Consider the following 21,171-nt stretch of genomic DNA (forward strand, 5'->3'; position numbering starts at 1 on the left):
AGATCTATAAATAAACCTATTTTAAACGTCTACTTTAGGTCTATAGATCAACCTAAGGGGTCTAAAAATCAACCTAATTTAGGCGTCTATTTTAGGTCTATATATCAACCTAATTTAGATCTAAAAATCAACCTATTTTAGACGTCTATTTCTGGTCTATAAATCGTCTATTTTAGGTCTATATATCAACCTATTTTAGATCTAAAAATAAACCTATTTTAAACGTCTACTTTAGGTCTATAAATCAACCTAAGGGTCTATAAATCAACCTAATTTAGGCGTCTATTTTAGGTCTATATATCAACCTATTTTAGATCTATTTTAAACGTCTACTTTAGGTCTATAAATCAACCTAAGGGTCTATAAATCAACCTAATTTAGGCGTCTATTTTAGGTCTATATATCAACCTATTTTAGATCTAAAAATCAACCTATTTTAGACGTCTATTTCTGGTCTATTTTAGATCTATAAATAAACCTATTTTAAACGTCTACTTTAGGTCTATAAATCAACCTAAGGGTCTATAAATCAACCTAATTTAGGCGTCTATTTTAGGTCTATATATCAACCTATTTTAGATCTAAAAATCAACCTATTTTAGACGTCTATTTCTGGTCTATAAATCAACCTATTTTAGATCTATAAATAAACCTATTTTAAACGTCTACGTTAGGTCTATAAATCAACCTAAGGGTCTATAAATCAACCTAATCTAGGCGTCTATTTTAGGTCTATATATCAACCTATTTTAGATCTAAAAAATCAACCTATTTTAGACGTCTATTTCTGGTCTATAAATCAACCTATTTTAGATCTATAAATAAACCTATTTTGAACGTCTACTTTAGGTCTATAAATCAACCTAAGGGTCTATAAATCAACCTAATTTAGGTGTCTATTTTAGGTCTATATATCAACCTATTTTAGATCTAAAAATCAATCTATTCTAGACGTCTATTTCTGGTTTAAAAATCAACCTATTTTAGACGTCTATTTTTGGTTTAAAAATCAACCTATTTTAGACGTCTATTTTCGGTTTAAAAATCAACCTATTTTAGACGTCTATTTTTGGTTTAAAAATCAACCTATTTTAGACGTCTATTTTTTGTTTAAAAATCAACCTTTTTTAGACGTCTATTTCTGGTCTATAAATCAACCTATTTTAGATCTATTTTAAACGTCTACTGTAGGTCTATAAATCAACCTAAGGGTCTATAAATCAACCTAATTTAGGCGTCTATTTTAGGTCTATATATCAACCTATTTTAGATCTAAAAATCAACCTATTTTAGACGTCTATTTCTGGTCTATAAATCAACCTATTTTAGATCTATAAATAAACCTGTTTTAAACGTCTACGTTAGGTCTATAAATCAACCTAAGGGTCTATAAATCAACCTAATCTAGGCGTCTATTTTAGGTCTATATATCAACCTATTTTAGATCTAAAAAATCAACCTATTTTAGACGTCTATTTCTGGTCTATAAATCAACCTATTTTAGATCTATAAATAAACCTATTTTAAACGTCTACTTTAGGTCTATAAATCAACCTAAGAGTCTATAAATCAACCTAATTTAGGTGTCTATTTTAGGTCTATATATCAACCTATTTTAGATCTAAAAATCAACCTATTTTAGACGTCTATTTCTGGTCTATAAATCAACCTATTTTAGATCTATTTTAAACGTCTACTTTAGGTCTATAAATCAACCTAAGGGTCTATAAATCAACCTAATTTAGGAGTCTATTTTAGGTCTATATATCAACCTATTTTAGATCTAAAAATCAACCTATTTTAGACGTCTATTTCTGGTCTATAAATCGTCTATTTTAGGTCTATATATCAACCTATTTTAGATCTAAAAATCAACCTATTTTAGACGTCTATTTCTGGTCTATTTGAGATCTATAATTAAACCTATTTTAAACGTCTACTTTAGGTCTATAAATCAACCTAAGAGTCTATAAATCAACCTAATTTAGGCGTCTATTTTAAGTCTATATATCAACCTATTTTAGATCGAAAAGTCAACCTATTTTAGACGTCTATTTCTGGTCTATAAATCAACCTATTTTAGATCTATAAATAAACCTATTTTAAACGTCTACGTTAGGTCTATAAATCAACCTAAGGGTCTATAAATCAACCTAATCTAGGCATCTATTTTAGGTCTATATATCAACCTATTTTAGATCTAAAAAATCAACCTATTTTAGACGTCTATTTCTGGTCTATAAATCAACCTATTTTAGATCTATAAATAAACCTATTTTAAAGTCTACTTTAGGTCTATAAATCAACCTAAGAGTCTATAAATCAACCTAATTTAGGTGTCTATTTTAGGTCTATATATCAACCTATTTTAGATCTAAAAATCAACTATTTTAGACGTCTATTTCTGGTCTATAAATCAACCTATTTTAGATCTATAAATAAACCTATTTTAAACGTCTACTTTAGGTCTATAAATCAACCTAAGAGTCTATAAATCAACCTAATTTAGGTGTCTATTTTAGGTCTATATATCAACCTATTTTAGATCTAAAAATCAACCTATTTTGGACGTCTATTTCTGGTCTATAAATCAACCTATTTTAGATCTATTTTAAACGTCTACTTTAGGTCTATAAATCAACCTAAGGGTCTCTAAATCAACCTAATTTAGGCGTCTATTTTAGGTCTATATATCAACCTATTTTAGATCTAAAAATCAACCTATTTTAGACGTCTATTTCTGGTCTATTTTAGATCTATAAATAAACCTATTTTAAACGTCTACGTTAGGTCTATAAATCAACCTAAGGGTCTATAAATCAACCTAATCTAGGCGTCTATTTTAGGTCTATATATCAAACTATTTTAGATCTAAAAATCAACCTATTTTAGACGTCTATTTCTGGTCTATAAATCAACCTATTTTAGATCTATAAATAAACCTATTTTAAACGTCTACTTTAGGTCTATAAATCAACCTAAGAGTCTATAAATCAACCTAATTTAGGTGTCTATTTTAGGTCTATATATCAACCTATTTTAGACGTCTACTTCTGGTCTATTTTAGATCTATAAATAAACCCATTTTAAACGTCTACTTTAGGTCTATAAATCAACCTAAGGGTCTATAAATCAACCTAATTTAGGCGTCTATTTTAGGTCTATATATCAACCTATTTTAGATCTAAAAATCAACCTATTTTAGACGTCTATTTCTGGTCTATAAATCAACCTATTATAGATCTATAAATAAACCTATTTTAAACGTCTACGTTAGGTCTATAAATCAACCTAAGGGTCTATAAATAAACCTAATCTAGGCGTCTATTTTAGGTCTATTTATCAACCTATTTTAGATCTAAAAAATCAGCCTATTTTAGACGTCTATTTCTGGTCTATAAATCAACCTATTTTAGATCTATAAATAAACCTATTTTAAACGTCTACTTTAGGTCTATAAATCAACCTAAGGGTCTATAAATCAACCTAATTTAGGCGTCTATTTTAGGTCTATATATCAACCTATTTTAGATCTAAAAATCAACCTATTTTAGACGTCTATTTCTGGTCTATAAATCGTCTATTTTAGGTCTATATATCAACCTATTTTAGATCTAAAAATCAACCTATTTTAGACGTCTATTTCTGGTCTATTTGAGATCTATAATTAAACCTATTTTAAACGTCTACTTTAGGTCTATAAATCAACTTAAGGGTCTATAAATCAACCTAATTTAGGCGTCTATTTTAGGTCTATATACCAACCTATTTTAGATCTAAAAATCAACCTATTTTAGACGTCTATTTCTGGTCTATAAATCAACCTATTTCAGATCTATTTTAAACGTCTACTTTAGGTCTATAAATCAACCTAAGGGTCTATAAATCAACCTAATTTAGGCGTCTATTTTAGGTCTATATATCAACCTATTTTAGATCTAAAAATCAACCTATTTTAGACGTCTATTTCTGGTCTATTTTAGATCTATAAATAAACCTATTTTAAACGTCAACTTTAGGTCTATAAATCAACCTAAGGGTCTATAAATCAACCTAATTTAGGCGTCTATTTTAGGTCTATATATCAACCTATTTTAGATCTAGAAATCAACCTATTTTAGACGTCTATTTCTGGTCTATAAATCAACCTATTTTAGATCTTATTTAAACGTCTACTTTAGGTCTATAAATCAACCTAATTTAGGCGTCTATTTTAGGTCTATATATCAACCTATTTTAGATCTAAAAATCAACCTATTATAGACGTCTATTTCTGGTCTATTTTAGATCTATAAATAAACCTATTTTAATCGTCTACTTTAGGTCTATAAATCAACCTAAGGGTCTATAAATCAACCTAATTTAGGCGTCTATTTTAGGTCTATATATCAACCTATTTTAGATCTAAAAATCAACCTATTTTAGACGTCTATTTCTGGTTTATAAATCGTCTATTTTAGGTCTATATATCAAGCTATTTTAGATCTAAAAATCAACCTATTTTAGACGTCTATTTCTGGTCTATTTGAGATCTATAATTAAACCTATTTTAAACGTCTACTTTAGGTCTATAAATCAACCTAAGGGTCTATAAATCAACCTAATTTAGCCGTCTATTTTAGGTCTATATATCAACCTATTTTAGATCTAAAAATCAACCTATTTTAGACGTCTATTTCTGGTCTATAAATCAACCTATTTTAGATCTATTTTAAACATCTACTTTAGGTCTATAAATCAACCTAAGGGTCTATAAATACACCTAATTTAGGCGTCTATTTTAGGTCTATATATCAACCTATTTTAGATCTAAAAATCAACCTATTTTAGACGTCTATTTCTGGTCTATTTTAGATCTATAAATAAACCTATTTTAAACGTCTACTTTAGGTCTATAAATCAACCTAAGGGTCTATAAATCAACCTAATTTAGGCGTCTATTTTAGGTCTATATATCAACCTATTTTAGATCTAAAAATCAACCTATTTTAGACGTCTATTTCTGGTCTATAAATAAACCTATTTTAGATCTATAAATAAACCTATTTTAAACGTCTACGTTAGGTCTATAAATCAACCTAAGGGTCTATAAATCAACCTAATCTAGGCGTCTATTTTAGGTCTATATATCAACCTATTTTAGATCTAAAAAATCAACCTATTTTAGACGTCTATTTCTGGTCTATAAATCAACCTATTTTAGATCATTTTTAAACGTCTACTTTAGGTCTATAAATCAACCTAAGGGTCTATAAATCAACCTAATTTAGGCGTCTATTTTAGGTCTATATATCAACCTATTTTAGATCTAAAAATCAACCTATTTTAGACGTCTATTTCTGGTCTATTTTAGATCTATAAATAAACCCATTTTAAACGTCTACTTTAGGTCTATAAATCAACCTAAGGGTCTATAAATCAACCTAATTTAGGCGTCTATTTTAGGTCTATATATCAACCTATTTTAGATCTAAAAATCAACCTATTTTAGACGTCTATTTCTGGTCTATAAATCAACCTATTTTAGATCTATAAATAAACCTATTTTAAACGTCTACGTTAGGTCTATAAATCAACCTAAGGGTCTATAAATCAACCTAATCTAGGCGTCTATTTTAGGTCAATATATCAACCTATTTTAGATCTAAAAAATCAACCTATTTTAGACGTCTATTTCTGGTCTATAAATCAACCTATTTTAGATCTATAAATAAACCTATTTTAAACGTCTACTTTAGGTCTATAAATCAACCTAAGGGTCTATAAATCAACCTAATTTAGGTGTCTATTTTAGGTCTATATATCAACCTATTTTAGATCTAAAAATCAACCTATTTTAGACGTCTATTTCTGGTTTAAAAATCAACCTATTTTAGACGTCTATTTTTGGTTTAAAAATCAACCTTTTTTAGACGTCTATTTTTGTCTAAAAAATCAACCTATTTTAGACGTCTATTTTTGGTTTAAAAATCAACCTTTTTTAGACGTCTATTTTTAGTTTAAAAATCAACCTATTTTAGTCGTCTATTTTTTGTTTAAAAATCAACCTATTTTAGACGTCTATTTTTTGTTTAAAAATCAACCTTTTTTAGACGTCTATTTTTGGTTTAAAATTCAACCTATTTAATACATCTATGTTTGGTTTAAAAATCAACCTTGTTTAGTCAATTTTGGGTTTAAAAATCAACCTTTTCTAAACGTCTATTTTTGGTCTGAAAATCAACTTATTTTTATCTTTATCAGTGGTACAGGAATAACCAATTCACATGTACAGATCAGTATGCTTGTTAAACCCAAACAACTTCTGTGCATTATTTATACAACTTACGGCTTGTTCAGACTTCAAAATTCCAAAATATGATCATATTTAATGTTTTTAATTTAGACGTCTAGTAAATTGAGCCAAGATCAAGATTTTGCAAATTAACAAGGGTTGGGAAACTTTGTTGAATGACCCTACCTCGACAGTTTAGTTTTGACTATTTTAGGTCTATAAATCAACCTATTTTAGGTCTATAAATCAACCTATTTTAGATCTATAAATAAACCTATTTTAAACATCTACTTTAGGTCTATAATTCAACCTAAGGGTCTATAAATCAACCTAATTTAGGCGTCTATTTTAGGTCTATATATCAACCTATTTTAGATCTAAAAATCAACCTATTTTAGACGTCTATTTCTGGTCTATAAATCGTCTATTTTAGGTCTATATATCAACCTATTTTAGATCTAAAAATAAACCTATTTTAAACGTCTACTTTAGGTCTATAAATCAACCTAAGGGTCTATAAATCAACCTAATTTAGGAGTCTATTTTAGGTCTATATATCAACCTATTTTAGATCTAAAAATCAACCTATTTTAGACGTCTATTTCTGGTCTATTTGAGATCTATAATTAAACCTATTTTAAACGTCTACTTTAGGTCTATAAATCAACCTAAGAGTCTATAAATCAACCTAATTTAGCCGTCTATTTTAGGTCTATATATCAACCTATTTTAGATCTAAAAATCAACCTATTTTGGACGTCTATTTCTGGTCTATAAATCAACCTATTTTAGATCTATTTTAAACGTCTACTTTAGGTCTATAAATCAACCTAAGGGTCTATAAATCAACCTAATTTAGGCGTCTATTTTAGGTCTATATATAACCAGCTCAGTAGCCTAGTGGTAGAGTGTCCGCCCTGAGACTGGAAGGTTGTGGGTTCAAACCCCGGCCGGGTCATACCAAAGACTATAAAAATGGGACCCATTGCCTCCCTGCTTGGCACTCAGCATTAAGGGTTGGAATTGGGGGGTTAGATCACCAACTGATTCCCGAGCGCGGCACCGCTGCTGCTCACTGCTCCCCTCTCCCCCAGGGGATGGATTAAAATCACACGGGGATGGGTTAAATGCAGAGGACAAATTTCACCACACCCAGGTGTGTGTGTGACGATCATTGGGACTTTAATCTTTAATCTTTTAATCTATTTTAGATCTAAAAATCAACCTATTTTAGACGTCTATTTCTGGTCTATTTTAGATCTATAAATAACCCTATTTTAAACGTCTACGTTAGGTCTATAAATCAACCTAAGGGTCTATAAATCAACCTAATCTAGGCGTCTATTTTAGGTCTATATATCAACCTATTTTAGATCTAAAAAATCAACCTATTTTAGACGTCTATTTCTGGTCTATAAATCAACCTATTTTAGATCTATAAATAAACCTATTTTAGACGTCTATTTCTGGTCTATTTTAGATCTATAAATAAACCTATTTTAAACGTCTACTTTAGGTCTATAAATCAACCTAAGGGTCTATAAATCAACCTAATTTAGGCGTCTATTTTAGGTCTATATATCAACCTATTTTAGATCTAAAAATCAACCTATTTTAGACGTCTATTTCTGGTCTATAAATCAACCTATTTTAGATCTATAAATAAACCTATTTTAAACGTCTACGTTAGGTCTATAAATCAACCTAAGGGTCTATAAATCAACCTAATCTAGGCGTCTATTTTAGGTCTATATATCAACCTATTTTAGATCTAAAAAATCAACCTATTTTAGACGTCTATTTCTGGTCTATAAATCAACCTATTTTAGATCTATAAATAAACCTATTTTAAACGTCTACTTTAGGTCTATAAATCAACCTAAGAGTCTATAAATCAACCTAATTTAGGTGTCTATTTTAGGTCTATATATCAACCTATTTTAGATCTAAAAATCAACCTATTTTGGACGTCTATTTCTGGTCTATAAATCAACCTATTTTAGATCTATTTTAAACGTCTACTTTAGGTCTATAAATCAACCTAAGGGTCTCTAAATCAACCTAATTTAGGCGTCTATTTTAGGTCTATATATCAACCTATTTTAGATCTAAAAATCAACCTATTTTAGACGTCTATTTCTGGTCTATTTTAGATCTATAAATAAACCTATTTTAAACGTCTACGTTAGGTCTATAAATCAACCTAAGGGTCTATAAATCAACCTAATCTAGGCGTCTATTTTAGGTCTATATATCAAACTATTTTAGATCTAAAAAATCAACCTATTTTAGACGTCTATTTCTGGTCTATAAATCAACCTATTTTAGATCTATAAATAAACCTATTTTAAACGTCTACTTTAGGTCTATAAATCAACCTAAGAGTCTATAAATCAACCTAATTTAGGTGTCTATTTTAGGTCTATATATCAACCTATTTTAGACGTCTACTTCTGGTCTATTTTAGATCTATAAATAAACCCATTTTAAACGTCTACTTTAGGTCTATAAATCAACCTAAGGGTCTATAAATCAACCTAATTTAGGCGTCTATTTTAGGTCTATATATCAACCTATTTTAGATCTAAAAATCAACCTATTTTAGACGTCTATTTCTGGTCTATAAATCAACCTATTATAGATCTATAAATAAACCTATTTTAAACGTCTACGTTAGGTCTATAAATCAACCTAAGGGTCTATAAATCAACCTAATCTAGGCGTCTATTTTAGGTCTATTTATCAACCTATTTTAGATCTAAAAAATCAACCTATTTTAGACGTCTATTTCTGGTCTATAAATCAACCTATTTTAGATCTATAAATAAACCTATTTTAAACGTCTACTTTAGGTCTATAAATCAACCTAAGGGTCTATAAATCAACCTAATTTAGGCGTCTATTTTAGGTCTATATATCAACCTATTTTAGATCTAAAAATCAACCTATTTTAGACGTCTATTTCTGGTCTATAAATCGTCTATTTTAGGTCTATATATCAACCTATTTTAGATCTAAAAATCAACCTATTTTAGACGTCTATTTCTGGTCTATTTGAGATCTATAATTAAACCTATTTTAAACGTCTACTTTAGGTCTATAAATCAACTTAAGGGTCTATAAATCAACCTAATTTAGGCGTCTATTTTAGGTCTATATACCAACCTATTTTAGATCTAAAAATCAACCTATTTTAGACGTCTATTTCTGGTCTATAAATCAACCTATTTCAGATCTATTTTAAACGTCTACTTTAGGTCTATAAATCAACCTAAGGGTCTATAAATCAACCTAATTTAGGCGTCTATTTTAGGTCTATATATCAACCTATTTTAGATCTAAAAATCAACCTATTTTAGACGTCTATTTCTGGTCTATAAATCGTCTATTTTAGGTCTATATATCAACCTATTTTAGATTTAAAAATCAACCTGTTTTAGACGTCTATTTCTGGTCTATTTGAGATCTATAATTAAACATATTTTAAACGTCTACTTTAGGTCTATAAATCAACCCAAGGGTCTATAAATCAACCTAATTTAGGCGTCTATTTTAGGTCTATATATCAACCTATTTTAGATCTAAAAATCAACCTATTTTAGACGTCTATTTCTGGTCTATAAATCAACCTATTTTAGATCTATAAATAAACCTATTTTAAACGTCTACTTTAGGTCTATAAATCAACCTAAGGGTCTATAAATAAACTTAATTTAGGCGTCTATTTTAGGTCTATATATCAACCTATTTTAGATCTAAAAATCAACCTATTTTAGACGTCTATTTCTGGTCTATAAATCAACCTATTTTAGATCTATTTTAAACGTCTACTTTAAGTCTATAAATCAACCTAAGGGTCTATAAATCAACCTAATTTAGGCGTCTATTTTACGTCTATATATCAACCTATTTTAGATCTAAAAATCAACCTATTTTAGACGTCTATTTCTGGTCTATTTTAGATCTATAAATAATCCTATTTAAACGTCTACTTTAGGGTCTATAAATCAACCTAAGGGTCTATAAATCAACCTAATTTAGGCGTCTATTTTAGGTCTATATATCAACCTATTTTAGATCTAAAAATCCACCTATTTTAGACGTCTATTTCTGGTCTATAAATCAACCTATTTTAGATCTATAAATAAACCTATTTTAAACGTCTACGTTAGGTCTATAAATCAACCTAAGGGTCTATAAATCAACCTAATATAGACGTCTATTTCTGGTCTATAAATCAACCTATTTTAGATCTATAAATAAACCTATTTTAAACGTCTACTATAGGTCTATAAATCAACCTAAGGGTCTATAAATCAACCTAATTTAGGTGTCTGTTTTAGGTCTATATATCAACCTATTATAGATCTAAAAATCAACCTTTTTTAGACGTCTATTTCTGGTCTATTTTAGATCTATAAATAAACCTATTTTAAACGTCTACTTTAGGTCTATAAATCAACCTAAGGGTCTATAAATCAACCTAATTTAGGCGTCTATTTTAGGTCTATATATCAACCTATTTTAGATCTAAAAATCAACCTATTTTAGACGTCTATTTCTGGTCTATAAATCAACCTATTTTAGATCTATTTTAAACGTCTACTTTAGGTCTATAAATCAACCTAAGGGTCTATAAATCAACCTAATTTAGGCGTCTATTTTAGGTCTATATATCAACCTATTTTAGATCTAAAAATCAACCTATTTTAGACGTCTATTTCTGGTCTATAAATCAACCTATTTTAGATCTAATAAATAAACCTATATTAAACGTCTACTTTAGGTCTATAAATAAACCTAAGGGTCTATAAATCAACCTAATTTAGGCGTCTATTTTAGGTCTATATATCAACCTATTTTAGATCTAAAAATCAACCTATTTTAAACGTCTACTTTAGGTCTATAAATCAACCTAAGGGTCTATAAATCAACCTAATTTAGGCGTCTATTTTAGGTCTATATATCAACCTATTTTAGATCTAAAAATCAACCTATTTTAGACAGCCAGAACTCCTGAAGGTACATAGTAATTCCTTGTTGTACTAGCCTGCATACACTGACAGACGAGTGCCTCAAGCACATATTTGATATTTGTTCACCAGTACACAGTATTTTTTTACATTCTATTCCAGATTTGAATCCCAGAGCTGTAATTGTTTTTGCAGATGTCGGTACGCAGCTGTCAAAATGGCGGAGGCAATCATAAAAAGGCCAAGATACTATAACCGTAAATTGAGATAAAAACAATTCAGGTGTCATGACAAACATGTCATTTCTCCTTTTACCCTAGAACCCTGTCGGTTATGCCCAAGAAATGAGACTCAAGAAAAAATTGGTTTTCATATACAGTAACGATGATGTCATTAAAATGTAAACATAACTTCTTATAAGCTCAATAGTCCATGGAACATTAATGCAAACTACTTGACAAGTTATAATTGTGTTGTGTATTGAGTTACTTATCAGGTCTTGCTCTTCTTCCCCCCCCGCCAACAGAGACTCTGACCCCACAGAGTCGAGCTCCTTTTTCCCCCCCAGAACTCTCCGAAGTCCACAAGGTACAGATTTATTATGGATATATCATTAAATGTTGATGTAATCAATATTGTTTTGCGTTAGCTTTGCAAAGTGATATTTTATTTATTATTTGAATGTATTTCAATACTTATGTTAAATTTTACAATCCAACACCACCCTTCCTCCCCCCGCTCCCAGAGACTCGGGCCCAACAGAAATCCATCCGTCCTTCCTTCCTTTCTCCAACAGGTACATATTTACTTTAGGATGTTTCTTACTTTTACAAAGTTTTTGATAATTGGAAAATGTTTTACTTTTACTGATATTTTTGTTTTTGTTTCATTCTTTGACAGTGAGAAGGTCGTACAGATATCCAATGTATATGAAAAGTAAGAAAACAAGTTATTTGAAGGTATGAAACTAATTGGTGTCTCTGACCAGGTAATTTTTGTATATTATTTCTGTTTTTGTTCATCTCAGAGTTTCAAAAAAATTATGATTGAGAGTATGGTGTATTTAATTAAAATAGTGGAAAACTCCCACAATGTTGTGGAGACACTTAAAACATGGAGCTATCCGATTGCCTCAAAAGACGCCCTAATCTTAAGGCAATCTGAAATAAACCAACCGCAAGTACGACGGTCCTTGGTAAGTAATAATGCTATTTGCTTTCAACTGGGATATAATCCACTCTTAATTCATATCATAATTTCTGTTCATAATTTGTAATATACAGATTAGAACGCTGTCTAGGACTGGAGGAAAAACATTTGAGAGCATGCACCAACAAGATAATGGAAAGGTTTGAATCCACATACAAGCTTAATATATATAGCATACATATATTGGAACGGACAACAGTGGACTTCAACAATGCGGCGGTGCATTTTTTTTTTCTTTTTTCTCCCGTTGCAGACTTTTCACCAAAGAAATAATGGCGCTTTTTAACATGCAGGGTGGTGGCCGTCATGGCAAGATGGCCTTCCGAAAGACTGCCTTCTTTGACATTGTGAAAGGTAACTTCAAAAGAAATAAAAATTTCTATTGTTTTAGAATTGTGTCATGTTAGTGTGTGACTGAACTGGGTAATTGTCCCATTCTGACAGGAACTTAATTAATATGGTTTGTCTCCATTAAAGTTCTATATAGTCTGACTTTATTTCTTAATTACTTACAGCGTAACCCAGTCAATAATGGGCGGTGCCATTGAGCTAGGTCCCTTGAAACCATGTTTAACGTTAGTGTGCTGTCCTCACTCTGAAGCATCTAGTTTTTCACCAGCTAGACAGCGAGTTAACGACGCTCCAAATAATCAGACTTGGTTTCTTTTAGCTGATTTATTTGTAGAATGGCCTCAAACCATTGCCCTCTTAAGACCGTCGTAAAACTAGAAGAAAATACAAGTAAAATTGTGCGTTAGCTAAACACATACGAGCTACATCACATTTACGATGAATAGGTTTGCATTAAACATCACATGTAACCAAAATAAAATATTGTTTCAAAATTCGAATAATACTCACGGACAAATCTTGTCCAAGGCACAACATAAAAGGTTTAAACATCAGCTTTTAACACATGCACACGAGTCGACATTGCTTGCTGCCGTTCGGTATTTGCTTTCAAAAACAACTTCCCACTGCAACCATTAGAGGGAGGTAAAGCGCTACATGTAAACGTGTTTCTACTTAAACTTATTACAAAAGACAGAATACTCCCCGCCTGGTACAATACAATTGTGCCACTACAAATCAAACCTTAGAACATGTAAATAACAAAAAAATGCAACATTTACTTTTCTGATAACAGCAAAACCATGTCTGTAATAGGTCTCAAAAACACTTTCACATTTCCATCTTTTACAGTCTTCACTTCTGCCTTTCGAACCTTCTTGTCCTTACTCTCAAATGTTTTCACAACTCTTCCCATGGACCAGTCATTTCTGTGTGCAAGCACGTCTTTCAGTAATACAATGTCACCGACTTTTACATTCATTTTGTCATCAGTCCATTTTCTCCTTTGCTGTAGAGTTGAAAGATATTCACTCCTCCACCGTTTCCAAAAGATGTCCGCCAGACTCTGTACTTGCTTCCATTGCTTTGAATAGAGGTCTGGAGGTGCAAAGGTTCCTGTCGGTGCAGATAAGGCATTGGTCTTTTGGGTAAGAAGCATTGCTGGGGTGAGAAGATTTGGTCTGTCAGGATCTGTTGACACCGCCACGAGTGGTCTTGCATTCATTATTGCCATCACTTCCGCCATGAAAGTACTTAACACCTCATGTGTGAGTTGGATATGTATGACTTTCAAAAGAATACCATCCAAAATACGTCTTGCAATTCCAATGAGTCTCTCCCACGACCCACCCATGTGTGAGGAGTGTGGGGAGTTGAACAGCCACGTACATCCTTTTTCCTGCAGGTAAGAGTTCAATTCTGTGTCCTTGTGATCAATTTTCAGTTCGTTGCATGCTCCAATAAAATTGGTACCTCTATCCGAGCGGAGTATCTGTGCGGGTCCACGAATGCTGAAAAACCTTCTCAGCGCATTGATAAAGCTGGATGTCGACATCGATTCGATGAGCTCAATGTGCACAGCTCTCATGGACATACAGGTGAAAAGTACAGCCCAGCGTTTACTGTCTGCACTTCCTCCTCTGGTGCGACGTGTGGTAACCGTCCAGGGACCGAAGATGTCCATTCCAACACTGGTGAATGGTGGCATAGGCAACAGTCTATCAACAGGTAAATCTGCCATCTTTTGAGTTTGAAATTGCCCTCTGAGTTTACGACAGAGAACACATTTGTGAATGACAGAAGAGACAAGCCGTTTACTGCCGATAATCCAAAATCCGGCTGCTCTGAGCGCTCCTTCTGTTATGTGGCGCCCCTGATGCGCTACCTTCTCGTGATGGTACCTGACAAGTAGGACTGCTACGTGATGAGCGTGTGGGATAATGAGGGGATGTTTCTCTTCTTTAGTGAGATTAGCAGGTGCCAAGCGTCCTCCTATTCTCAGAAGACAATCTTCATCAATAACAGGGTTTAGCTTTTTAAGACAGCTCTGGTTTGGTAATGGCTGGTTAGCTTTTATGCACCGGAACTCTTCTTGGAATGTGTCATGTTGCACAGTTTGAATGATAAATTTCCCTGCTTTATACAGTTCATCGGTAGTGTTTGTGTTTTTAAAACACTTCCAGCTTTTGTTTCCCAAGTTTGTTTTCTTGAATGACTGAAGACGTTTGAATGCTTGCTCCCTGTTACTTGGAAGTTTCGGTCTGGGTGAGCGGAATGGCAACGGTGCCACCCAGCTGTTGGCTTTGTTTTGAAACACTTCTTTTTCCATAATGTCTATAAAGTCTTTGTCTTCTACTGACAGCGCTGGTTTGTCGTCATCTTTTGTTTTCTCAAAAACAGTTTGTCCCAGCAAATCAGAATTTTTATCTTCACTGCCCTTTTGAAGAGCGGGTGTGGTGTTTGGTTGGAAGCTGCAACCACTCGACTCCTTTACTTGAAAGATGTTGGGACATGGGCTGAGGTAAGAAGCACGGCCATTCTGAAGAACATGTGTTTTTAGGACATTCACATTCGAGGGCTTGTGTGTCTTTCCTAGGCAGGCTTCACCAACGATTACCCACCCTAAGTCTAGGCGCTGCGCATAGGGTGTATTGTGCGGCCCGTTGATTCTCTCTCTGACTTTGTGTACCTGCATAATATCTCTTCCCAAGAGTAGAAGGACAGGTACTTGTATTTCGACAGGAGATATTTTGTCAGCTATCTTCTGTAAGTGTGGGAACTGCATAGCAACTTGTGGAGACGGTATCTCACTCCTATCGTCTGGAATCATGTCACATTCGATCAGATTTGGGAGTGGGAGTTTTACTCTACCATCCATTGACTCAATCACAAAGTTTGATGCTGTTCTGCCAACATTATCTGACAGACCGGAGCATGTTCTGAGCTTGTAAGCGTCTGAGCGTGTCTTAATATTAAAGAGCTCAAAAAACTGTGACTTAGCAAGAGACTTGTTACTTTGTTCGTCAAGCACTGCGTACATCTTTTGTGCTTGTTGTCTTTTGCCATCTGGATAGACTAACACCGGACTTATCTTTGAGCATGAATGTGGGCTGTCTGCATTACCGCAGATTTCTGTGCATTTAGAGACCACTGAAATGTTTGCACTGTCCTCTGTCTCCCCGCCATCCTCTTTGTCGGCTTCAGGGCTATCAGCTGGAACAGGAGGTGGACCTGGATGTAGCGCTGATAAATGTCTGTCACTGCCACAGTCTGTGCACTTTATTTGTACCTTGCAGTCTTTTGCTAAATGCTGAGTAGAGCCACAACACTTAAAACAGACTCTATTCTCTTTGAGAAAGGACTTGCGCTCATCTATGGGTTTTGCTCTAAAGCTTTTGCACTTTTTTAGTGGATGAGGCTTCTTATGTATTGGGCATAGCTTGTCAGGGCTTTCTGGCAACTGACTGTATCTGTTCTGAGAAAAACTACTGTCTGTGGGAATGTCTGTTTTGTTCACAGTTATCACTTGCCTGGAATTACCTTTAAAACCTTGGTCTTTCTTGAAGCTTGTGCTAGCTGGAGGTGTGATGACAAAGCTTGGGTCGTTTCTTATTTTGGCTTGTTGTCTCACAAATCTTGAAAAGACGCTGAAAGGGGGAAAGCAGACTTTGTATTGCTCCTTATACTTTGCTCCTGCTGCAATCCATTTTTCTTGTAACGCGTAGGGTAGTTTGTCCACAATGGGGTTCACTCCGCGTGCTGTGTCCAAATATGAGAGGCCTGGTAAGTATCCTCCCTCCTTTGCACATTCGATTTCTTGTAGAATGTCACCTAGCTCTCTTAACTTTGTGCTGTCTCTGTTGCTGAGTTTGGGAAACTGCTCGATCTTTTTCAACAGTGCATTTTCCACTACTTCAGGAGACCCGTAACATTCCTCGAGTCTTTGCCACACAAGGCCGAGAGCAGCGATTGGATTGAAAACATAGACTGAGCGAATTCTTTTAGCTTGCTGACCAGACTCAACTCCAAGCCATTTTATCATTAAATCTAGTTCTTCCTGCGCTGTAGCATGCAAGTCTTTTATGGTGTTTTGAAATGAAGCCTTCCACGCCCAGTAGTTCTCTGGGTGATCGTCAAACTGCAAAAGTCCTGTACTTAACAGTTCTCTCCTTGTTAGGTACTTTGTGATGTCCTGTACACCCCGTATTTCTACTGATGTCGGAGGAGTGTCGTACGGATACAGTTTGGGGGAATTCGTCTGTCCTTGCTGTGTTTCGTGCTCTACTTTAATATCCGTTTTTTCCACGCTGTGCATGCCTTTATTGTCTATCTTTGTAGTCATAGCCATTTCACATTGTTCACGTGCAGCATTGTGGCAAGCGAGAGGATCAACTCGTAATGTGAATCCTTCGTGGCAAATCTCTGTGTGTTGCTGAATATACTCTGCTGTGCGTTGCATTGGATTAGCAGGTGGTTCTACAAACACATGACTCAGTTCAGTCTTTGAGAGACCCTCCTCTTCTTCATAAACAGCAGCCTCTGCTTCGGCAACTGCAACAGCTTTTTGACTACTCAAAACATGTAAACTAGCCTCAAGTTCAGTTTTCTGTTTCATTATGGCTGCTTCTTTTAATGAATACTCCAGCTGTGCTCGTGCAGCAACTGCTTGTGCACGTGCTTTTAGCGCTGCAGAACTTACGGATGAACGTTTGGATGTATGCGAGCGTGAAGACTTCATCTTTGTGTCTGTGTAGCTTGCGTTACCCTTGTTCTCCGTGCTGTCCACATCGTCTGTGTTGTGCACTTGTCCTGGTTTTGTAGGGTCTGGCATTAGATCTTCTTCTAGTAGACCTGGGTGATACCGCTTTCCTGATCGTAGGCTCATGGTTATCTTGCTGGATGTAGCTCCTCGTGGTTGTGCCCGCCGCGCTAGTGTCCTTTTACTGTGCTGTCCTCACTCTGAAGCATCTAGTTTTTCACCAGCTAGACAGCGAGTTAACGACGCTCCAAATAATCAGACTTGGTTTCTTTTAGCTGATTTATTTGTAGAATGGCCTCAAACCATTGCCCTCTTAAGACCGTCGTAAAACTAGAAGAAAATACAAGTAAAATTGTGCGTTAGCTAAACACATACGAGCTACATCACATTTACGATGAATAGGTTTGCATTAAACATCACATGTAACCAAAATAAAATATTGTTTCAAAATTCGAATAATACTCACGGACAAATCTTGTCCAAGGCACAACATAAAAGGTTTAAACATCAGCTTTTAACACATGCACACGAGTCGACATTGCTTGCTGCCGTTCGGTATTTGCTTTCAAAAACAACTTCCCACTGCAACCATTAGAGGGAGGTAAAGCGCTACATGTAAACGTGTTTCTACTTAAACTTATTACAAAAGGCAGAATAGTTAGGCTTACATTGAAATGTTATATACATCAAAATGTGGTCGCAAAAATGCCTTGAATTGTTTTTCTGTGGCTTAGCAAATTTCATGCGTCATCTAATATTAATATCGCAAATTTACCCTTTATCCTCGGTCTGTGTTTGCAGAAGCAGTCCAGGTATCGTACCCGGAGGCAAAGGAGGATTTGTTGGATAAATATATTGCGCTGAAACTTAAACAGGCCCCAGGGCGTTGTGGTGGGTGTCATGTTAAAAAATGAACAAAAAGTTGTTGTTTTCTCTGTTGAATATTTACTTTTTTGAATTTTGGCCTTTGTGTAAATAAAAATACATTTTCACATCATTTTGTTTTTGATAATGTTTTCAAAAATGCATTTATTTAGATTTGCAGTTAGCACCAATATATGCATATCTCTGTAACTGAAATGAAGTTAGAAGTCCAAAAACACACTGTATATTTTCCAAAACATCCTGGAACTACACGAAGGAGAGGATTACAGGTTAAATGTATAGAAGTTGAATAGACGTCTAGATGTTCAAATCGCGCTAATAGCTATTAGCCATCATTCGAACGTCGACTCAATAAACGTCTAAAAAACTTTCACATAAAAGATGTCTATAATATAGACGTCTTTTAGACGTCTAATAGTGTCAGTCAGTCAAAAAACTTTTAAATTTAGCCGAGACGTCTGGTTAGCATATAGACGTCTATTAGACGTCGAAATGTTGTTGCTACAAAATCTTAACAGATTTATTGGAAGTAATTTACGTTTCTTTACCATTTTGTGATTCAAATTGATGTGTGTAGTGATAATCCAATTCAACCTAAGGGTCTATAAATCAACCTAATCTAGGCGTCTATTTTAGGTCTATATATCAACCTATTTTAGATCTAAAAAATCAACCTATTTTAGACGTCTATTTCTGGTCTATAAATCGTCTATTTTAGTTCTATATATCAACCTATTTTAGATCTAAAAATAAACCTATTTTAGACGTCTATTTCTGGTCTATTTGAGATCTATAATTAAACCTATTTTAAACGTCTACTTTAGGTCTATAAATCAACCTAAGGGTCTATAAATCAACCTAATTTAGGCGTCTATTTTAGGTCTATATATCAACCTATTTTAGATCTAAAAATCAACCTATTTTAGACGTCTATTTCTGGTCTATAAATCAACCTATTTTAGATCTATTTTAAACGTCTACTTTAGGTCTATAAATCAACCTAATTTAGGCGTCTATTTTAGGTCTATATATCAACCTATTTTAGATCTAAAAATCAACCTATTTTAGACGTCTATTTCTGGTTTATAAATCGTCTATATTAGGTCTATATATCAACATATTTTAGATCTAAAAATCAACCTATTTTAAACGTCTACTTTAGGTCTATAAATCAACCTAAGGGTCTATAATTCAACCTAATTTAGGCGTCTATTTTAGGTCTATATATCAACCTATTTTAGATCTAAAAATCAACCTATTTTAGACGTCTATTTCTGGTCTATAAATCGTCTATTTAAGGTCTATATATCAACCTATTTTAGATCAAAAAATAAACCTATTTTAAACGTCTACTTTAGGTCTATAAATCAACCTAAGGGTCTATAAATCAACCTAATTTAGGCGTCTATTTTAGGTCTATATATAAACCTATTTTAGATCTAAAAATCAACCTATTTTAGACGTCTATTTCTGGTCTATAAATCGTCTATTTTAGGTCTATATATCAACCTATTTTAGATCTAAAAATCAACCTGTTTTAGACGTCTATTTCTGGTCTATTTGAGATCTATAATTAAACATATTTTAAACGTCTACTTTAGGTCTATAAATCAACTTAAGGGTCTATAAATCAACCTAATTTAGGCGTCTATTTTAGGTCTATATATCAACCTATTTTAGATCTAAAAATCAACCTATTTTAGACGTCTATTTCTGGTCTATAAATCAACCTATTTTAGATCTATTTTAAACGTCTACTTTAAGTCTATAAATCAACCTAAGGGTCTATAAATCAACCTAATTTAGGCGTCTATTTTACGTCTATATATCAACCTATTTTAGATCTAAAAATCAACCTATTTTAGACGTCTATTTCTGGTCTATTTTAGATCTATAAATAATCCTATTTAAACGTCTACTTTAGGGTCTATAAATCAACCTAAGGGTCTATAAATCAACCTAATTTAGGCGTCTATTTTAGGTCTATATATCAACCTATTTTAGATCTAAAAATCAACCTATTTTAGACGTCTATTTCTGGTCTATAAATCAACCTATTTTAGATCTATAAATAAACCTATTTTAAACGTCTACGTTAGGTCTATAAATCAACCTAAGGGTCTATAAATCAACCTAATATAGACGTCTATTTCTGGTCTATAAATCAACCTATTTTAGATCTATAAATAAACCTATTTTAAACGTCTACTATAGGTCTATAAATCAACCTAAGGGTCTATAAATCAACCTAATTTAGGTGTCTGTTTTAGGTCTATATATCAACCTATTATAGATCTAAAAATCAACCTTTTTTAGACGTCTATTTCTGGTCTATTTTAGATCTATAAATAAACCTATTTTAAACGTCTACTTTAGGTCTATAAATCAACCTAAGGGTCTATAAATCAACCTAATTTAGGCGTCTATTTTAGGTCTATATATCAACCTATTTTAGATCTAAAAATCAACCTATTTTAGACGTCTATTTCTGGTCTATAAATCAACCTATTTTAGATCTATAAATAAACCTATTTTAAACGTCTACGTTAGGTCTATAAATCAACCTAAGGGTCTATAAATCAACCTAATATAGGCGTCTATTTTAGGTCTATATATCAACCTATTTTAAATCTAAAAAATCAACCTATTTTAGACGTCTATTTCTGGTCTATAAATCAACCTATTTTAGATCTATAAATAAACCTATTTTAAACGTCTAC

At 32.9% G+C, this 21,171-nt stretch overlaps 1 protein-coding gene across 1 annotated transcript; it reads right to left on the reverse strand.

The window, feature by feature from the left end:
• Positions 1-13,116: 13,116 nt before the first annotated feature.
• LOC133148338 (uncharacterized) lies at positions 13,117-19,745 on the reverse strand. Its single transcript, XM_061271443.1, has 2 exons — positions 18,033-19,745; positions 13,117-17,896 (listed from the first exon to the last, which is right to left on the reverse strand). The coding sequence occupies exon 2, from the start codon at positions 17,690-17,692 to the stop codon at positions 13,586-13,588; it is 4,107 nt and encodes a 1,368-aa protein (XP_061127427.1). The 5' UTR covers positions 17,693-17,896; positions 18,033-19,745; the 3' UTR covers positions 13,117-13,585.
• Positions 19,746-21,171: the final 1,426 nt, after the last annotated feature.

The sequence above is a fragment of the Syngnathus typhle genome, unplaced genomic scaffold (genome assembly GCF_033458585.1).
Source record: "Syngnathus typhle isolate RoL2023-S1 ecotype Sweden unplaced genomic scaffold, RoL_Styp_1.0 HiC_scaffold_75, whole genome shotgun sequence".
Lineage (NCBI taxonomy): Eukaryota > Metazoa > Chordata > Actinopteri > Syngnathiformes > Syngnathidae > Syngnathus > Syngnathus typhle.

Excerpts from the sequence above, each read along its gene's own strand:
- LOC133148338 (XM_061271443.1), bottom strand. The coding sequence starts at position 17,692 with ATGAGCCTACGATCAGGAAAGCGGTATCACCCAGGTCTACTAGAAGAA.